Here is a 20138-nt window from a genome sequence, read left to right on the forward strand (position 1 = left end):
TTACTGGAGGATCAAGATAAAAATTACTGAGAACACAACCTGGCATCTCATTAAATCATAGCCCAGCGTTTCCTTGTGTGACTAATACTGGGTGAAAATAGATTTTTTCAGCTTGCTGGCCAAACCAAAGGAGACTGAAATTTAGCTCAACCCAAACCAAAAGGGAACTTGGAGGCTTTGGCCAAACCAGGCTTGATTTAGTCAGCTGAAAATGTCTTGCTAGTTCTCAGTTGTTTTGGGGGCTTTGGCTATTTACCCTTCAGAATTTTTTTGCTTAGTGGGAATTTACTTAAGTGCTACTTGAAAAAAAAAGTTGCTTCACTTTAAAAGTTGCTCTCCTCTTGGCCTGAACTATGCTGAGTGTTACCTGCAGTCTTGCTTAACTTGGGATTTCTTCATGTGAATGAAAACTTTTTTTGTCCTTTACAAATATTTGCCCAAGTCTAGCAGGGACTGCAGTTTTGGCTTGTACTATGTTTGTATCTAGATTCTGAAATTAAAGCAAAAGTGGGAGTTGTAAGTGCTACACCGGGGAATAGGATTTGAGTCAGCTAAATAGTGGCTTGAATTTGAAGAAGAGCTTGAGATATGCTGAATGATGCATGGGCAGAAGTGACTTGGCCTTGCACTATAAGTACTGAGACACCCTTTTTTTGCCCCCAAACAAATGGATATAACAGAGCAAGACCAGGCTTGCTGCAGATGAGGCTGCATTCTGCACAAAGGCAGTGTTTCTCCCTTCCATGCAACAATACTCAGGTGCATCAGACCTTCTTTGTGGCACCTATTTATATCTGGTTTTACTCCGTTTTACCCTCACCAAACCAACTCAGCCTGATTTCTAAAGGTTATTATTGACTTAAATTGTGTCCATACATTGTCTTAAACTAGGCTGAAAATTCTTCAGTGGTCCATACTCAGTTTTAATGTTGTAAGTGATACAGGGATTCAGATGCACGTGTTGGTATCAATAGAGCTCTTTATCCCAAAGAGTTGGAAGAAACTCTGATAGGTGTGAGAAGTCTCAAACTCCAGCACTGTGGATAGAAATATTTTCAGATAAAAATGGGTGATGATGACAGTGGGTGTCTTGTGAATATGCTCAGTATTGCTAAATCTTCCAGTACTGGCTAAGCTCTGTGAGATCCCCTTGTTGCACACTTTTCCAGTCCCTCAAGGTAAGGAAACAGCAGACTCCTCATTTGGAGAAACACAAGGTTTTGGTGTGGCTGCCAGGAAAATTAGCTTGTATGTGGAAGTGATTCAGTTACAAAGAACAGCCTTCTAAAGAGTCAGGTTTTCTGGTCCATACCCAAGAAGCAAAGCTCTCGAGCTGAAGTGATGTTGTAGCCCTGTGGACTGGTGCTGTTGGCAGGACTGTCATCTCTGGAAAGCACAACCTTAGAGACAAGTTACTGGAGCTGAAACATAACACTGCCACTTTGGGGAGAAAGCTAGCTACAGAAGAACCCACATGGCTTGCTTAGTTATTGCATTATATAATAGATTTTTTCCAAATAACTTGCTATATTGCAACAGGACTTATGTTGTAGCTAGGAGAGCAGGGCTCCTGCATGTTGGCCTTTCTGCCTCAGGTAGGAGTAAGCTGAAATGCTGGGTTTATTTGCAAGGTTGTGTTTCTTGGATTTACTCAGATGGGGTGGGCACAGGCAAGCAGGTACTGCTGCGCAGCAGTGCTGAAAGGTAGCTGGTAACTCATACCTCCACAACACTTATAAACTTATATTCACGTGCATGCCTTGCTATCCTGCCCCACTTCAGGGTCTGAGGTATGTGCTGGTGTGATCAGCCCTTGTCTTGTACTAAGTTTTCTCTGGCCATGCTTCGCACTTCAGTATTTTCTTGCTAGGTCAGGTACTGCTGTGATAGGAAAGAAATGATGTCTGGAAAGTGTTAGTACAGCTGTATGAGCAATAGGTACCCGATATTTGCATCTGACCATCTCTGGAACAGAAATGTTGTTCGAAATGCCCGGAGAGCCTTCCTTTCAATTACTCAGTGAGTTCAACAGCTGAGGTATGAAAATGCTGAGTACAGAGCACAAAATAAAGGTAACTTTTGCTAGTGGTGCATTAACTGTTCACTGGTGTTGACCAGTTCAGGTGGATCAAGGGGAGAGGACTGAAGGTGTTAGACGACTTGAAAGTTCTCCTGTTAGTATAAAGCCTGGAGTTTGTCTGTCTTCCCCACTGGATTGTTGAACTGTAACACAAGGAGGCTTGTATGCTGTCTAGCCACAGCAGGATTGCTACCAAGGGCTTTGATTTGCTTGTGAAAATCAGTGTTGTCTGTGCTCATTTGATCCCTTGGGAGGGAAGCATGAGGATTGTTGCAGATGCAAACTATGGGGTTAGTTGAGAAGATAGCTTGTGCTCCATTTTCAGTTACTTTAGAAGAGATTTATTCCTAACCTTAGGACCTGCCTTGATCTTTCTCCGTTCTAAAGCTGATTCGAGTAGACAAAGGACAAGGGGCTGTGGTGGGAGGGAGTTAGGAAATAAATGAAATACTGTCATCTTGCTCATGACCTATATTGTTCTAATTAAGCTGTTTGGTTGCTCTCAGACAAGTGCCTTTGTCAAATTAATTTGTGTAAGTAGACTGCTTCCAATCTGGGATCAGGAAATCAAACTCAGTAAGAAAGTACTTGGTGGTGTGATTTTTTTCTATGCAAGTTGTTAAGAACTTCATAAGAAAATATGTGCTCCTGACTAGTACACCTCCAGCCAAAGATCTCCAGGAACCATTACTGAGATGACCTTCAGGGTGCACAGACATGGGAATAATGTTAAAAAGGAAAGAGATAGGTTAGGATTATGGAAGAGAAGTTAAAGGAGAGATGAATCCTCTTATCACAGAGGACTGTGATATGCCCTTGTTAGATGAATAAAAGGGGGAGCAAGTAGTTCAAAGTGACTTTGAACCAGAAAGGGGAGGACAGGACGGACGGGATGGGGGACGGACACTGAGTTAAGAAAACACAATTCTATACCTCTTTCAGTGTCAATAGGCAAAACCTGTGTACATATCTCACAGGTGCTTTTCAGAACAGTTGAGAAGTAGTAGATGGCTTTAATGGGAACAGGAGAGCTGCAGTCCAGGCTAGTGTTACCTCCCTTCTGCAACTGCATGAAACTACTTTGCTGCTTTTTCAGAGTTTCGCAGCAGGAAAAATGATGGCTACCCAGATCACAGCTCTATTTAAATATCCCAGGGTAGAGACAGACCTGGTCTTTCATGGCTTCCAAACATGGTCTCTGTTTATTTCAGACAACTTGTGGATAGTCATTGTTGTGGGAGTCAAACAGCCATCGTATGCCCAGCAGGGCTGGCTAGATTGCAGGCAAGGATTTCCCTCAGAGCAGTTATCCTGCCTGCTACTGCCTCTGTAGGTCTTGAATGAGGAGGTCAGCTTGGCTTCTGTAATACACCTGTGCCAAAAAGGGAAAAATAACAGCTGAGAGCAAACAGGGAAAGCCATTCAGAGACAGATCTGCCCAGGGCAAAAGAAGTGGAAATATGTTGGTTTGGCACCTTGCCTTAATGTTTCCAAAAGCACTTTGGGAGATCAGGTGAAATGAAATGAAGTGCAAACTGCTTTCCAATAATGTAGGTGTTGCTTTTTTTTTTTCTAAGAGGGCTTTTTTGTAGAAGCTTCTGTAGCAATGCAAGTACTAGGTATATTGCCCTCTCTATCTTTTAGTTTTTTGGCTATTAAAAAGCAGATGGGAGAGGAGGAAGAATACACCTTGAAATCTTGAAAGTTATTTCCCATAAAACCATGGATGTAAAATTCTACAAAAAAAGATAGCTGAATTGGGCTAACAGTAACTTGAAGTCACTGTTCAAGACTCCAGAAGTGACCCTTGCACAACCAACAACGTTTTGTTTCTTGAAGTGGAAGTGTGTGTTTATAAACCTTGCACACCAGGAGACAGCATGCCATGTGTCATAGAGCCATGTATAATAATGCCATCTTCCTTGACAGTTGCACTATAAAGTCCCTTCAGCGACGTCATGTTTGCATCAGCCGCCTGGAGAGGCCTCAGAACTGGGGTGAAAACTCCTGTGAAGTGAGATTTGTGATATTAGTCCTGGCTCCTCCTAAAATGGTGAGTATTGCGCTCTTGTTTGCTGCGGTGCTTCAGAGGGTTCTCCCAAGTTTGCTTTTCCTTGGTCTCCCCCTGGGGTTAATGACAAAATATTATTCTTAAAACAGAAGGGGATGTGAAAAGGCCTGAGATCTTCCCAGCAGTTGTCAAGATGGTTTATTCTCACAGTGTTTGTGAAGAGTAGATTAGTCAGCTGCATCCTCATCTCATACTGGAGAATGGCCTCTAGCCTAACTGGGAGGAGAACACTGCAGATCAAGTGTGTCTGTAGTCCCCATATGCTTTTTGCTAGAGCTACAGCCATAATGCATGTAATACTTCACAGATTTCCCCCCTACAGCTTTACCAGTTTATCTACTATTTTTAGAGGTAAGGAATGCTGTTCCTGGTTAAAGCCATGCTTGTGAAGGTCTCTTGCAAGTCTAGAGCTGATGCCCCACTGCAGAGATCTGGGTTGCTTCCCAGCAAACCTTCTTGAGGGGACTGACAGTTACACTGCAGATGTGGTTGCAGTAGTTGTAGGTGGAATAATGTAACCAAGAGGACAATGTAGTTTTGTGAGCTCTATTGCAAAACTACTTGGAACCTGGGGTGCTTGTAAGGTCAGACTGTGCTGAGGTCCTTTGGGATGTGTTTTCATAGCTTTTGGCGCTCAAAGCAGCAAGGTTAAAGCTTGCTCAAGTGTACTTATTGGTTCTTTGGTGTAGACAAGGCCAACAAATGACGTTTACTGCAATATCACGGGGGGCATCAAGGTCAATTGGTGATCGCCATCCTGTCTTCCTAGAAAGCTCTGGCTTGATCAAGATGGTGTGTTCTTCTAGCTAATGGTTGAATGGTTCAAAGCTCAAGACCTTTTCACACTTAAGCTGGCTATTTACACCTTGGGGATACTAGGTCTGAGCTTCTTGGAGGTGCTGGAGAGGTTGGGGACCTTGACTGAAACAGGACATATCCTGAATCAATTTCCTGCTCTTCAATGCTATCTCTGTGACCTTGGGACCTTCTAGTCTGGTTGCTCCGTCTCCTTCCCCCCTCCACCACCACCCCTGTTTAAATGGAAATACTGGTGTTTCCTTATTTCCCAGGATTTCTGGCAGATCTTTCCCAACTGAGCATTTCAATGCTTTTGGCATAGATCTCATACCCAACAGGCTGAAAACATATTGATGTTCCTTATAAAAAGAAGCAGGCAAACAACTGAACCCGGATGCAATTGTATTGATCTCTTTCATTGTGTGGCAGTTTGCTTATTTCCACCCAGCTACGTGCAAAGCACCCAGCGAACAGCTCTGCATCCGCTTGTATCCTGAAAGTTTGCAATTCTAATGGACAGCATCAAATTAAGGAAAGGGAGTGGAGGCCAAGCAACGCTGCAGTTGCCAATATGCTTTTTATTTTAAATGAGTTTATCTAGCCAGCTCTAAGTACGTATTTCTGGTACAGCAGTTAAAATAATTAACCTGTTGACAGTAACAGATTAAATGAGCCTTGCTTGGGGACAGGGGGGGAAGCCCAGAAAATGGGTATCTGTTGTGCTGAGGAATCCAGTTCCTTGGCTTTCTCTAATACGGAGGATAGAAAAAACTTGAGTTCTCTTGCAAATCTCTGTGCTCTTCCTCCAAATCGTTCCTATTTCTCTGGGAAAGCAAAGAAAGGGAGCAGCGTTGAGCAGCTGCAAGTAACCCCTTGTAGCATCCAGCCCAAGGACCACTGCTTCTTAGATGTGAAAGGAGAAGCCTCCCCTGTGATAAATCCAGGCTGGTTCAGTCTGAAAGGACCAAGCTTACAAACTGTAAAAACAACTCCTAGAGCAGATTATCTTCACTTAAGTCCAAATTCTTCGCTAAAAACTTAAATCAAGCATGTCTGAAGGGACATTCCCTGTGATGGAAAGAGGGTGGTGGAGAACAGGTGAAGGCAGGGCAGTGTGAGTGATGGCGCAAGTATAGTGTTAGTGATGATTTTTGGGACTAGTGTAGGGCCACCCACACATCCGTGCCTCTTTGTCAAGCAGCACTGAATTATTTGGTTGTGTTCGTGAAGAAATTTCTTCATCTGCTTTATTATGAATCATGAAAACTAACTCAGATCAATCACATGCTTGCCACTACTTTTCACAGTAACGTGAGCAGCTTGGAGGCTGTCCAAAGGAGGGTGGTTGGTTGGGTGTCTCTAGCAGTTGCTGCATGATGAGTGCTGAGCGTAGCTAAGGCTGAGGGGTTAAAACCTTTGCATCAAAAGCAGCTCTTAATGAGCTATGATTCTGCATAACTACTTTAGCAAGTATCTTATCTGTCCTGACCAAAGTGGTACAAGCAGTTGAACAGGTCAGGGTTTGGAGAGCTTGGATTTGCTGGGTTTGCGCAGGGATTCGGGAAGCTCAGTCTACTGTTCCCTTCGTGTCTAATATCCAAGGCGCTTGGAGCAATAGGAAAGTGGGCTTGGATACTGTTGAAGCTGGATCCTCAAAGATAACACCTGTGGCTCACAGAAATGTTAAAGCCTGCAAATAGGCACTTGTTCTTTTTTCACGTTTGTAGGTCTCCTGTCTCTTCCTGGCATTTGAAGATAGACAGTGCTCCTTGTGAGCATGCTCAGCTGCTGCTTTCTTATGCTTTCCTCCATGCCAGTAGTTACTTTGTCTGAGAGCTCTAAATCTCCACTTGTGTTGCCAGAATTGCCCCAGAGAGGCCAACTGAATTGACTTAATGCCTGGAAAATAGAAAGCTGATGAAGCAGATGTGCCCAATAATTTCAGTCTTCCAGAAAAGATATCAGGACACTTCTACCTGCAGGAACCTTGACTACGGTGTCTTTCCACCTCAGTAGCAGTATTGCTGAGATGCTGTAGGATAGTGAATACTCTTATTTGTTTAGTCTTAGCAGCCTTGAAGGGACAGCGGGGATAAAACGCATGCTCAGCATGATTCAGCTTTGGCTCCAGTTCTGGGAAGTTGATAGAGTAAGACTTATCTGTGCTTCTGGTCAGGGCCTGTACGCTAATCCCTCCTTGCTGTGGTTGGTGTGTTAGTCTCCAGTAGCTTCCACGTGTGCCTTTGCACATGTGTCTCTGGGGTCCTGGAAGCCAGGCAGCTTGCTCTTCAGAGGTGCCCAATGTGGCAAATCAGTGGTTTTACCTTTTGGAAGTGAAAGGAAATATTTTTAAAAAGTTTTTTTTCTGTCTTTCTTTTCCTCACTCAGAAAAGTACCAAAACAGCCACAGAAGTGGGCAGGACCTTTGCCACAATGTTTTCAGACATAACCTTTCGGCAGAAACTTCTAGAAACCAAAACTGAAGAGGAGTTCAAGGAAGCCTTAGTCCACCAACGCCACTTGTTGACGGTAGTGAATCAGAGACCCTCGGCGATGAGCGATGGGCACAAGTCGCATGGTCCTAAGCCACTCAAGGTAAGGCTGGTGATGTCTCTTGCCATGCTTCTGCTTCAGTGGGTTCCAAATACATAATTGCAAGGATTTTTGTATAAGGAGATGAAGCGCTTGTACTACTTGCCTCTGTCGGGCTCTCCTAGCAAGCTCTCAGCACTGAGGTTTCTACAAATGGCTGCTGTGTGTATGTCCACCTTCCTCAGCTCCTGCTATAAATTTAAAAAAAAAAACAACCAAAACCACAACCACCACGAAAATAAAACCGCTTCAAAGAAGGTGCTGAAGGGGGGTGCAGAGCAGTAGGGGCTTGAAATGGTTACAGGAGTTTGGTTCCATATGCTTAGTTAAGGGTGGGATTAATGGATCACTGTGCATTGTCAGTCCAAGGTACTTAATCCTTATGATCAGAAGTCACTGAAGAAGTTGCTGCTTGTCTTTCTTGCAGCCAAAAAGTCTTTTGGCTATCCCTGCATGGTAATTTCACTGAAGTTCCCTGTCAGTATTTGGCCTGACTTCTCCCTGTTTGATCTGTAGCTCTGTAAAATGTTACTTGCTTTGTACTCTAAAGTTCGAGGGAAATGCTGTAATTCAGCTTTCTTTTCTGGAATTTCCTGTGTATTGGTCATTGCTTTGCTTTTCCGTTCAGAAATTCATTCTTTAACTCGACAGCGTACCTGAAAAACAAACTGTGCCATCTCTAGCTTGCTGTTCCTGTCCCTTAATTACAAATACAATTACAAATAACCTTAAAGCTTTGGGTTGCCTGCAGTGCAGAAGCTGGTTAACTTATGACTTTTTTTTTCCCCCCTGGAATAGACTTAAAGGGTTTTGATCTGCACATCTGGAAATGAGTAAAGCTTATTTTTTTCCTACAGAATCCCTTTGCTTGTAGGTAATGCTTTGAACTTTTGCTAGGCTCTATACGTGCTCTTACGTTTGCGGAACAAGCCATGAAACCCCCTTCAAACCTAGGCCATTCAGAGTGGTGGTATTTGGAGTAGTTGCAGTAATGTAATTTAGGTAAAGTACGTTTAATCCTTTGCACTTGGTTCAAAGGGGGTTTTGGTAGAGCAGTGGAAGCCTTCTGCAAAACTAGCCCCTTTTAAACGTCTGTAGAGGATTTTCTGCTCTGGCTTGGTGAGCAGGAGGGCTGGATGCAACACTGAGCTTGTGGCCCTGAGAAGCGGTGGTTCCTACCTGCCTTGCTGGGCAAGCAGTCTTGGCTAGGCAGATTTTTGATGGCTCTGAGCCAGTGCTGTAGATAGTGACACTTGTTTCTCTAGTGCTTGCTCTTGGCATTGACCATTCTTCGTCTGGATTTGGTAGATGTTTGTTCTTAAAATATTTTATCCTTCAGCTCTCGGGAGACCTAGCCTGTGTAGTAGTAACTCTGCTTTCTCATGTGTCTTGGAAGAAGCTGTCCCCTAGCCCACCTTGCCAGCGTGGACCTTAAGAACTGGGATGGAGATTTCTTTTCCTGGCAAGCAAAGATTTGCCTGGAGAAGTGAGGTTGATTTGAGATCATAGTCTGCATTCCTCAGTTCCTATGACAGCCGTCTCCAGCAGCATCTCCTCCCCCTCTGCCTGCCCTGTGCTATAGCCTTCTGGAAAGGGAGCATTTAATATGAACACAAATTCATATGAGACCAGGGGTGTAATTTCAACCTGTGAACCACCCCCAGTGAAATAAATACCCTAATCCAGAGCCACTGTATTGTTGCAAGTGAGCCCTCAGGAGGGTAGTCTCTTGGTAGCATAAAAATCTGCCTCCTGTCTTCACTTGGTCCTGCAGTGATGGGAGAGAAATGGGCCTCAAATGCTCTGTGTATGATTGAGATTTTTGCAAGTGCTTGTTTTTACCTCTGCTAAAATACTGAACATGACAGTTGCATACCATGCTGTGCCTACAGCACAGTCAGTTTGCATTGGCTTATCTTGGAGGATTATTTAGGCAAGGCTACATACTCCAGTCATAATTAAGTCAGCCTAAAATCCTCTTGGTTACTGAGGCATCTAATTGTGATTTTGTTTGTGGAGGAGCCCTTAACAATTGTGATGCTTTCTGGCTGTGATTTTGTGTCCGTTTGATACTTGTGTGGATTTGCTGGGAGGGCTGGGCTATGTTGGCTCAGCATTGGCAGGAGGGAGGATAGCATGTGTCTCTGGTCTGTGTGAAAGTGTCGTGCAGCCCTCCCAGTACTTTAAGGGGAAGGCTGAGAAAGGGTTGGTAGTGTTGGAGCAGGTATTTTCTGTTTGTCTGTGTAACTCATAATACTGGTTTAGCCTCTAATCCAAACAACGGTGGTTTTATGGCAGGAGACTTGAAGGGATTTGTGAAATGGAAAGGAGAAAATTTGTGAACTTTGCCCACTGCTTTTTTTGTACCTTGTTGACACGCTTTCCTCCCTTCTGTGTCAAGAGCAACGTGGGCAAAGCACTGGAAGGACTTGCAGAGGAGGAGAATAGGAGATTGAAGGAGGATTTGGTGCTGGGGTGCCTGAGCTGGGGCTCCTAAAGGCCAATAAGCTTTGAGGTTGATGGGGGATGTAGCTCTGGGACAGAAAAGCATTCTGAATAAGGCCACCTGGTACCAAGGATGTTAAATCAAAAAGAGGACAGGGCCATGAGAGAGGTGCCACCACAAGGAATGGAAAGCCAATGGGTCAGCCAAACTTGATCCACTGAAGGAGAAATAAGCAGGGAATGACAGTCCAAGAAATACCTAGCACCGTAGTATATGAGGAAGCAAATCAAGAAGGGCAAGAATGAAATGTCAGCATTGTCCTTCCCAAGATTTTTGGAAACCTCCATGAGGTGCAGGCTCAGAAGATAGCAGGAAGAACAAGACTGAAACATGCCTGGAGTAGAGTTAGATGATGAAGATGCATGGTGGATAGCTTGGGGTAAAAGTAAAACCAAAGGGCAGAGTAACTTGAGGTCAGTAAACTTGGTCCTTTCTCTCCTCAGTGCAACCCAAGTTGAGTATGAGGTTAGTAGGCAGAGAGGAAACTAAGAGGAGGATTAGCCATACAGAAGAAATAGCTCTCTCCATACTTAGCTACTGATGAGATTTAGCTTGATATCTCTATGCCCCACCTAGACTAAACTTGCACGTGTGCAAGAAATAAATGCATGAAGGAATTGGGGGTCTCAAGCATAACTCATTGCCTCCCCTTTTCTCAAACTTGCCTGAAGTGCCTTGCGGGACAAGAAGGCAGGCAGTGCTTTTCTCTTCTGCACACTTACTGCTGCCTATGAACAGGCAACGTGCATGACTGCCCCTTCCCTCCCTGGCCCAGCAGCAAGCGTCTGGCTGCTTCTCCGGAAGATGAGATACCCTGAGCATCATTTTCCCTGTACTCACTGCAGTGAGATGAGTAAACATATTAGTCATTAAAGCTATTGTGATTCTCTGTTCTGACTCGTGCCTTCAGGAATGTCTTTCAGCAGGGCGGGAGGGGGGAAATTAAATTGCTTTTCAAGTGCATATGGCTTTGATGTCCAAATATGCCTCCAAATATGGTTTAAGCTCATAGCTGGTTTTAGAAATGCTTAAAATGCAGAAGTTATGCTGGTGTCTGTCTTTCCATCCTGATTATTCAGGTTAGTTAAAACTGTCCTAAAATACAGGTGTATTGGCAAAACGCAACAGAACTGACTTAAGTGGATGAAATACAAGATGTCATAGTCACTGATAAAGGAGCTGGTCTTCTGTGGTGTCTTTTGCACCCCAAACCCTAGTGTTTGCTGTGCCCAGTGTATTCCTTCTGAAGGAGAGGTTTCCTTGTTGTGTTTTACTTATGGCTCTGATCTTCCAGGCACTGCAAAGCAGGTGAGTCCCATGAGAAAAGGCAGAGTTGTGTGTAGTCTGTTAAATGAGCACTGTAGTGTCAAGTCCTTTCTAAAGCAGTAAGTTTTTATCAGTTTCCACATAAACCAGCCAAAGGAAGATGTCCATGCTGTTTTGGGATGATCTGTTGGTGTAAACTTTGGATCTGTGATTTCTGTCCCTCCTCTACACTCCCTAGCAGAGGTCATAAGTCTTCTGTGTCTAGTTCTGCAACAAACATATGTTTTAGATGAGACAGCTGGGGTAATTAACACTGCATTTGATGTTCTGAGTAGTATGTGCACTCTGAGTTGAGGATATCAGGAAAAAATCTGACAGGTGCCTCATTTGCAAGTGTTGCCTACTCTGATGCTTTCCATGTGTTTTATGTAAGGATGTAGTTGTGAGAATCGGGAGGCTGTAAGTCAATAGCAGCTGTCACAATTTTTTAAGAGCTCCTATTGCTTGTGGTGAGCATCAGATCATATAAACAAACATACTGCACCTTGCAGGCCCCCAAACTGGAAATAAAAGGGAACGTGTTGGGGTTTTAGAACCCTTTCGCAATGATCTTGCTGTCTTTTAATGGGCAGAAACTATGGCTTGGTTACGTGAAGTTGTTCAAGCTTGTTCCCTTTTGGCAGAGTTTGAGGTGTAGACAGCCTTAGTTCCCTCACTACATCTATTTGAGGTCTCCCTTTCCCATGGCAATGTGAAGGAAGGGAGCACTTGCTGGGGATCCCTTTTCAGAGGTTTCAGGTGGATTTGCGGGAGGAGTTTTGTGGTGGCATCTAAAGAAAAAGAAGCTGGCTAGAGGAATGGAAAAGGCACCTCTGACCTGATGTTTAACCCCAGGGTACTCAAGGTCTAATCCTGCTATTGGCCAGGGTGTTTTCAGTGGGTTATGCTGTGTATCAGCTCCTTCACCTGCAAAGCAGGGATATAGATATGAATGGGAGGGGGGAAAAGGGAAGGAAGGGAGGAACATGGGGTGGTCTGGGGGATTTTCTTTTACAATGCTTTTGAGGATATAAATTGAAGTGCGAAGAGTTTATTTTTATTATCATTACAAAATCTAATTTGAATGCCCTATTCAAAGTGACCAGTTTTGCTCCTATCAGTATTGAATACAGAGGTTAATCTCTTTAACAATGCATGAGCGTTTAAACTGACACAGCACTTCCTTCCTTTCTTTAGTTGCATGAGTTTCTCAATGTTGGCAAGGGGATTTCTGATGACATTGCACGAAGATTTCCAGTGTACGCTTTGGACTTCACTGACGGTATGTTGGCCAATGTTTATGAAAGCATTGGCCTGATTTTGAATTTTTGTGATGCGATGTCCTGTTTACAGTGTGCATTGAATGTGTTCTTTGGTATGTGTAATAGCTCTCTTCTTATTTAAAAGAATATTTTGACAAAAGCCTGTGACTAGGCAGTGTGGCACACTACGTGATAATCTTGCAGTGTTCCTTTAATGAAGATGCTAGCTGTATGTAGACAAGGATTTTAATTTTTATTAAGCAGTGAGGCGATTAAATGGATGGATTGTTGTCGCATGTAGACACAGATCAACTGATTGCAACCTAATTAGTCATCACTGGCCTAATAGGCCCTTTCTACTGTCTTTGCAAGCCAGCATCGATAGCAATTATGGTGATACTGTGGGAATTGAGAATGCTTAAACAAAATTGGAGCTGCAGTAACTTCAGCTCGGTGCTTCTAAAAACAGGATATAGCTTGTGTGCTGTAGCCAGATCACAAAAGCAGCAACACAGTGTTTATATTGAACCTCAGGTTTCAGGCTTTTTATAGCTCCCACAATGGCCTTGTTGATTTTAAGAGTCACTTTCTGCCTTTTCGCTTTTAAACTTTCCCTTTTGGAGGTTCTTAAAGGGTGTGAAAAGTCTTCAGGACAACCCATGATTATGGAGCCTCAGCCTGACGTCAAAAGATTTTTCAGTTTCTTACAGCTTATTGGGGAGTTAGTTAATATGCTCAAGTATCAAACCCAGAATTTGCATAAAATAAAGATGTAGAGTGTAGGCAGGGAGAATCTCGGGGCTCTATCAGACCCCCTCCTCCTTTGCTCAAGCCACAGTGTCCCAGCCTTTCCCACTGCACCTCTGCTGAGGGCTATCTCCCTTGGAGTTGGCATAAGAAAATAAGATGCATACCCGAGCCCTGTTTTGCAGACAAGTATTCTAGTGCAAAGCCACTTTCTGCAGCAGCTTAAGCTTTGAGAAGCAAGCATGAGCAGGGTATGGATGAGTTCTCTACTACATTTCAACAAGGATGGTCATCACCAGCAGAGGAACAGAGCGATTAGCTGTTGGGTGCTTGGCTGAAGGAGATGCCATATGTCTGGGGAAGTTGCAAAGTAGTTGCTTCCCACAAAAATCCAGCTTTGACTAGGAATGCTTCATCTATCACGATGCATTTTGCGGTTGGTGGTATCCACTCTGCTGAGAATAAAATGGGATGAGATGCTGGCTTAGCATGCTGGTTGAGTGCTGGATGCTTTCTCCATGTGCTTTGTAACTGGTGGGAAGAGACTGTTTACAGGAGGCTTGGGGTGAGGCAGGCAGGCTCCATTTGAAGTAAAACTAATTCTATGCTCTCTGGGGATTGAGGGTATGCTGTGGAGGAATGGAAATAAATTATTTTCAGGGTAGCAGTAAGGAGTCTGATAAAACAGAAAAAATACTTCTTGATGTGTGCGTCATTGGAACCAGATCTGGTAGGAGATTCAAGGTCCTAATCTGGATGCCTCTAGAGTTGGTTCTGGCCACTTCATTTCTATTGCTGTTGCTTTGTAGGGCTGTCAAAGTCTAACTTTTCATTATAAAGGGATACTGAAGCACTTCAGAAAATTGCTGCAAGACTGCTGTTCAGGGAGAAGCATCCTGTGGGGACCCATGTTCATCTCAAGACAGAGCAGTATCTGCTTGCTCTACCTATGGCTGTCAGTGTCCTGACAAAAGCGTCATACGATGGTCCTGCAGCCAACATTGCCTTTTAACAGATTTGGAAATCCATTTCAGGGTCCGCGTTCTGGCTCTGCATGCATCCAAATTAACCTGTGTGCGCTGCCTCTCAGCCCTGGGGCTGTCAGCGATCGCCAGGTCCACAAGCTTTCCATGAACTGATGTACATAGCAGATCAGGCTTTGCCCAAACAAGGTGCTGGGATTGTCTAGCTTGAAAGAATTGTTCCCTTGGTTTCATCTGCCCTGAGTGAGATGCATACTGTCATAGTGAGAATCCAGCATTACTAATATTTCAGAAAAATGGTTTTGGTATAAAATGCAAATATGTTTAAAAGTGTCAGTGCGTTGTTATACAAGTGTCTGAAGAGTGGAAGAGGGAGGTGGAAATGAACCAAGTTGAAACTCAAGGACTGCTGCAGATCAAATGTGAAGTACTCGCCTTAAGAGCAGTTTTGCCCTTTCAAATAGGATATGGGGAAAAGAGGATTTTTAAAAACCTATATATTAGTATGTGACACTTCTTCCCAGAAACCAGAAATTAGGATAAATTCTTTAAGGATCTGTGTGGAATAAAAACCAGATGGAGCATAAAGTATCTGCCATAAACCACCAAGACCGAAGGTGATCAGGAATGTGAAATTCCTGGACCATCTCAAAGCAGCAGTGTACCAGAACATTAGGGATTTGAGCTATCCAAGTATCTGTACTCCAGACAACCACACGTGCATCATCAAAGAGCTCTGAAATATAAAGATGCCTTTTTTGAATGGTTTGAGTCTCTAAGTCCTCAATCTGAGAAGTGTCCTGGGGTTTTGGTTTAGACAGATAAACCGATTAAGGGCAGGGTGATAAATAATAAGGCTTTTGTAGGGCCAGCAAATGTTTTGTCATTTGGACTTTTGTGGGATTGGTCTTCACATGCTGTGCAAAGCTGGACATTAAATTCTCCTTAACCATCATAAGAGAGGAAAGAAAGGAATCATCTTTCTCTTTTTTCCTTTTTCTTTCCCCTCTAGATTAGGAATTTGACGATTTTAGGTCTGCTTTGGGTTGTAGAAGTCTTGTGTATTTTACTGAACACACAAGGATCAAGGAAGATTTTCTACAGGACTTTAGTGATGTGGATGGCTTGTATTAGGTGTCTTCTAGCAGGAGCATCCTAAGATGAACAGTTGGATTATGCTGAACCTAAGAACACCTGTAACTTTCCTTTGAAGTTAGGATAACATAATTTGGCATGTAGTCTCCTCTTAATGGCTACAACCTTTGCTTGTGGGATTCTACTTTCTTTAAAAAAATCATTTGTACGGAACTTCATCCTGATCTTGTCAAATAGGCTCAAAACACACATATCAGTATTATTCCTCTTAAAGATTCAGTTGAACCATAGCAGCTTCCTGATTTTTGTTATGTTTGTTTTGAGGCTGGTTTGAATGAAAGAGGAGATTCTGCATGGAGTCAGCTACTAGTTTCCCGAAACCCCTTAAAGTTGCTGCCCTTCCTCTTCAGTATGTACTTTCTGGTACAACATGGAGGAATAAATACACATGTAGTACTTGGAGTGCCCAGGGGAAATTTGAGGTGCCTGAGGTTTTTATGGTGAGCTTTGATGCTGTGTTCTGCCCTATCCCTTCACCTCATGTGGAGGGAGTGTGAAGGGAAGGGAGGAGAGCTAAGATTTATTCTGCTTCCTCCTGTTTTCCTTGACCAGTGTCCTTGACCCACTGCTGTGGTGGGTGGGGATAGTTCAGCTGGAGGTGTGGATTCCTCCCTGTCCTTGGTCCTGCAAAGCGTCCCTGACCAGCTCGTGAGGGTAATGCAAGCATGTTTGCTGGCAGCATCCTCGGGATTTGGTGGTGGTGTTTTGCAGGAGGGAAATCTTCAAAGCTCCCTGTAATGCAGGCATGCTTAGAGGGACGGCTTAAAAGCACTGGAAAAAATGGGATTTGAAAGGGAAGTTTTGTCTTGCTGTCTAAGATAGTACAGAGCTTAAATATGCTAAAATCTTGACTGTGGATTGGCTGTGGCATGTTTCAAATCTTCATTGACTTTCCCACCTGGTTGCGCTGGTCACCTTGTCTGGCAGGATTGCATTCTTGAGGGAGTCGGAAAAAATAAAGGGATTGCAGATAGGCTTTTTCGCTTCTCTTCAGTGCCTCTGCTGCCCTAGGTTAGACGATGGGATAGCTCCTGCATCACCCTGCAGCCCTTCATTCTTAAGTATCACCTTGGTGTAAAAGTTCAACAGCTACTTGAAGACTGACTGGTTGGATGCTTTGGGGCATCATGACCTGGGTTTGCAGAGATGATGCTTTTGAAGTCTCTCTCTCTCTGTCAGTGGTGGATGGGAATGCATTAAAGTTGCATAAAAGCATCTTGTTCTGTCTGTGGATGTTTTTTCTTCCAAGAGACTAGCACTTCATGGGAAATGGGCTGCAAGAAACAAGAGTAGAAGGGAAAGCTCTGAGCCCTTGATTTGTTTCTTCATACTTCTCTAGTCTAAGCATATGCTTGGCTTCTGCTCTAAAATCAGTAAGAGTGGATTTGTTTTTCCAGTTAAGTTCTTAGTCTCACTTGTACTGTGATTTACTCTTTACAGGACTTTAGGGAAGGTTCATCTTCTGTTCACCTTCAGAAAACTGGGCAGAGTCCAGCAGCTACTAACATAAGTGAAATCACAGCTTGAGGGCATTAGCAGAAGTTTGTAATGCTTTGAGTTTTTATGGCTAAAAATCTATGAAAAGAGGTTTTTACCATTGAAAGGTGACTTTACCATTTTTACCATTGAAAGGTTTTTTTTTTTAATTAGGGCTTTAATAGACACATCCTTTTCTGCTGTGCTGCAGATCAGTATAATTAAACTTGTTTTGCATTGGATATTTCAGAGAATTGGGAAAGAACATTAATAGTCAGACATTTCATAGAATGTCCATCTGTCTTGATTTTGATTCAGTAAATGTATGATTAGTAGACTTAAGGAGCTCTAGTCTGGCTCTTGGTCGTTAACTTATTGATGTAGAATACCAAGCAAAGTGAGGCCAGCATTGCTGCAGTTTTCTCTGAAACTCTAACCTTGTCTTTTAAAAACTACGACATTTCAGAAATTAAAGCAAGTAAAATAGAACTGTCATGTTGATGAACATAATTGCTTCTCATGTCAATGTGTAGATGTACCTTAATTTCAAGGGATTGCTTTTGTAATAGTCAGCTACTCAAATTTCACAGCTGGACTGAGACTTGATTTTCTGCTACAAATTTACATTGTGCAGTTGGAGTGACACATTTTTCAACGGCTTTATGAGCCTGCTACAGATTAAATGCTTTCATAATGCAGCCCACCTTCTTTTAAATAAAATAATGTCAGTCCCTGGGTTGCAAATAGACCCTGATAATGTTTAGCCAGATGTTGACTTTAAAAAGGCAAGAGGTAAATTGTGGATTTTAGTGCTTGTCTCAGGTGAGTCTGTACAAGGAGGCAGCGCTTGCTCATGGTTTTAACCACAATTAAAAAGGGATTAGTCATGTTCATGAAAGGGTATGTTTAATCTGATGTAGTTGTCTCCATTATGAAGTAAATTTTGCTGCCCACCAGTAGGGTTTCTTTGCTTCTTGGCTCTCGTGTGGCTGATTGTGGACTAAAGAAAGTACTGCTTTGTACTAGAAGTCTTGGACCCCACCATGATGTGGCATAAGGACCTCCATGATCATCAAGGACTCCTGTTACTTGCCTGCTTTGCAAGGATTGAAGCTGAAACTAAAAGCTATGCATGAGCTCTTGTGATGCTCTTCAAGGCTTTCTCCTTCCTTCTGCCCTTTCATGCTATGATTTATGTACCTGAAAGAGTTTTTTAGAAAGCACCTCATCACTTACGTAGCTTTCTCGTAGCTCAGCAAACGAGTTTGGGGTTTTTTTTAATACTAGTTGCTTCTCTGGTCCTAGCTGCCTGTCTTTGAATGTTTTCAAAGCTTTCAGGCATTGTTGCCTCTGACCTTTCATGTTGGAAAGACACTCCTTTGTCCAAAAAGCAGTATTCTTGAGCAGCACAGAGTCCTTTGAACAAGGATGTGACCATCTCTATTTGCAAAACTACCACTTGGTCCACTGTTTGCCCTGCCAAGTCTTTCCTTTACTCTAAAGGTCTCGGGCACTTGGGAGTGTGAGGTAGGAGCCTGCAGCTGTTGGACTTGAGATCACATGAGAAAGCTTCATCTGCAAGAAGGAAATTTCAGGCTCTTCGGTTGCCAAGAGTGGTCAGGAACGTGGTCAGTGGTTTCTGAATCCTCACAGTAAATTGAAAGGAATCTGGCTTGAAACAGCTGGTCCTATGACTCCTGGAAGGTCAGGCTCGTGTTTGAGATGTCTCTTGTCAAGTTTCAGCCCCTGCCCTTTTTTGAGGATGCTGAGCATCAGAAGTCCTGTTTATGTCTGTTCCTCTCCTGTCTGTGAACAGGAACCATCACAAGGTGTCCTTTTTCTTGCAGCTGCCTGTTCATCACACAACTTTGATTTTTGGTTTTTGCGTTCTCCTGTCCTTATCTCTGCACCGCAGATGGTGCAGAAAACAGATGTTAGATAAGATCCAAAGTCATTGAGTGATTATTTTATTTTTCTCTCTCTCTCTCTCTCTCCCCGCATTCTCCTGGTACAGTTAGTCTGTTGTGGCAATGTCCAGATTTTCTCAGTGTTGCACCAACAGCCTCTAATGCAAAGCCCTCCTTTTTCTGATTCAACTCATTGGCTTGCAGCTCCCTCAGCAAAGGACTGATGTTAGCAAAGGCTAGATGGGTATTTGGGAGCTTAGGGGTCCATGCCTGTGTGGGAGTTTACTGCTCAGGAGGCTTCCAGAAAGGGGAATTGGGCAACTCCAAGCTTGTCCAAGTGTCTCGCAGCAGTGATGTCATGAAGGATGGTGGCACATTGAAGCCTGTTTCAAGGTTTTGTTTGAAAAGGGTCTATCCTCTCTGAAGAGGCTGTCCTGTGGAAAAATGTATGTTCTCCTTGAGCAATATCAGCTGTTGTCATCTCTTATCCTTTCTCTTGTGTGATATGAGCTCACTGGGGATGGACATCAGCCTGAAAACAGGAAAAGGAAGGGAAGCTACTTCAGAGGCCCTTCAATTCAAATTATGACACTTTAATTCTCTTGCTGGCTGCTTTTGTTTTGGCCTGGTGTGTTTTTTCCGATGGAGATGAGAGGGGGTGAGTGAATGGAAAAGAAAGAAGCTATTCTTTCAGAAGGGTTTTTTTAAAGCAAAACTCTTAATGTACGCATTCCTGACCTCTTTTGCTATTTGTTTTTGTAAGTCTGTTAGCACTAATTGGCTCAGCATAGCATATTATTGATTCAAGCCTATAACCTCAGATTTCTGCCTAGGGAAAAATGAAGTGCTTCTTGTTTTCCTGCCCAAAGCATCATGAGTTGCAAAGATGAGTGTTCATTGTGAAGCTCATTTGGGGCATAGTCCAGAATACCTATAAAGTTGGTATTAAAAAGGCAGGGGTGGAGGGTTTATGAACCCTAAACTTATGGTCTCTGCTTTGATTGTCTTCCAAGGTTTTGGGGCTGGCAAAATTGAACAAAAGGCTTCCAATATTTCCTGTTTTGACGATGCCAGAAATGCCTGTTGAAGCAGTCTGGTGGCATGTTGGTGCTGCTTTTTCTGATCCCAGATGAATAAAAGAGCACGGTTGTGCAAAAGCAAATGTTAAAGACCTACCTATGCATTTAAAGTGTAGACTGAATTTCTGCTTTTGCCTTTCAGCATTAAAAGAACTAATGGCACATATGGCTGATGCA

General features: G+C 43.3%; 1 protein-coding gene across 1 annotated transcript in view; it reads left to right on the forward strand.

Moving 5' to 3' along the window:
- SLC4A11 (solute carrier family 4, sodium borate transporter, member 11) overlaps positions 1-20138 on the forward strand; it is a 90538-nt gene that overhangs the window by 46172 nt on the left and 24228 nt on the right. Inside the window, exons 8-10 of the mRNA XM_009882544.1 lie at positions 4010-4133; positions 7338-7544; positions 12550-12634. Coding sequence (XP_009880846.1) covers positions 4010-4133; positions 7338-7544; positions 12550-12634 — 416 coding nt within the window. The remainder of the gene's footprint in view (positions 1-4009; positions 4134-7337; positions 7545-12549; positions 12635-20138) is intronic.

The sequence above is a fragment of the Charadrius vociferus genome, unplaced genomic scaffold (genome assembly GCF_000708025.1).
Source record: "Charadrius vociferus isolate BGI_N301 unplaced genomic scaffold, ASM70802v2 scaffold213, whole genome shotgun sequence".
Lineage (NCBI taxonomy): Eukaryota > Metazoa > Chordata > Aves > Charadriiformes > Charadriidae > Charadrius > Charadrius vociferus.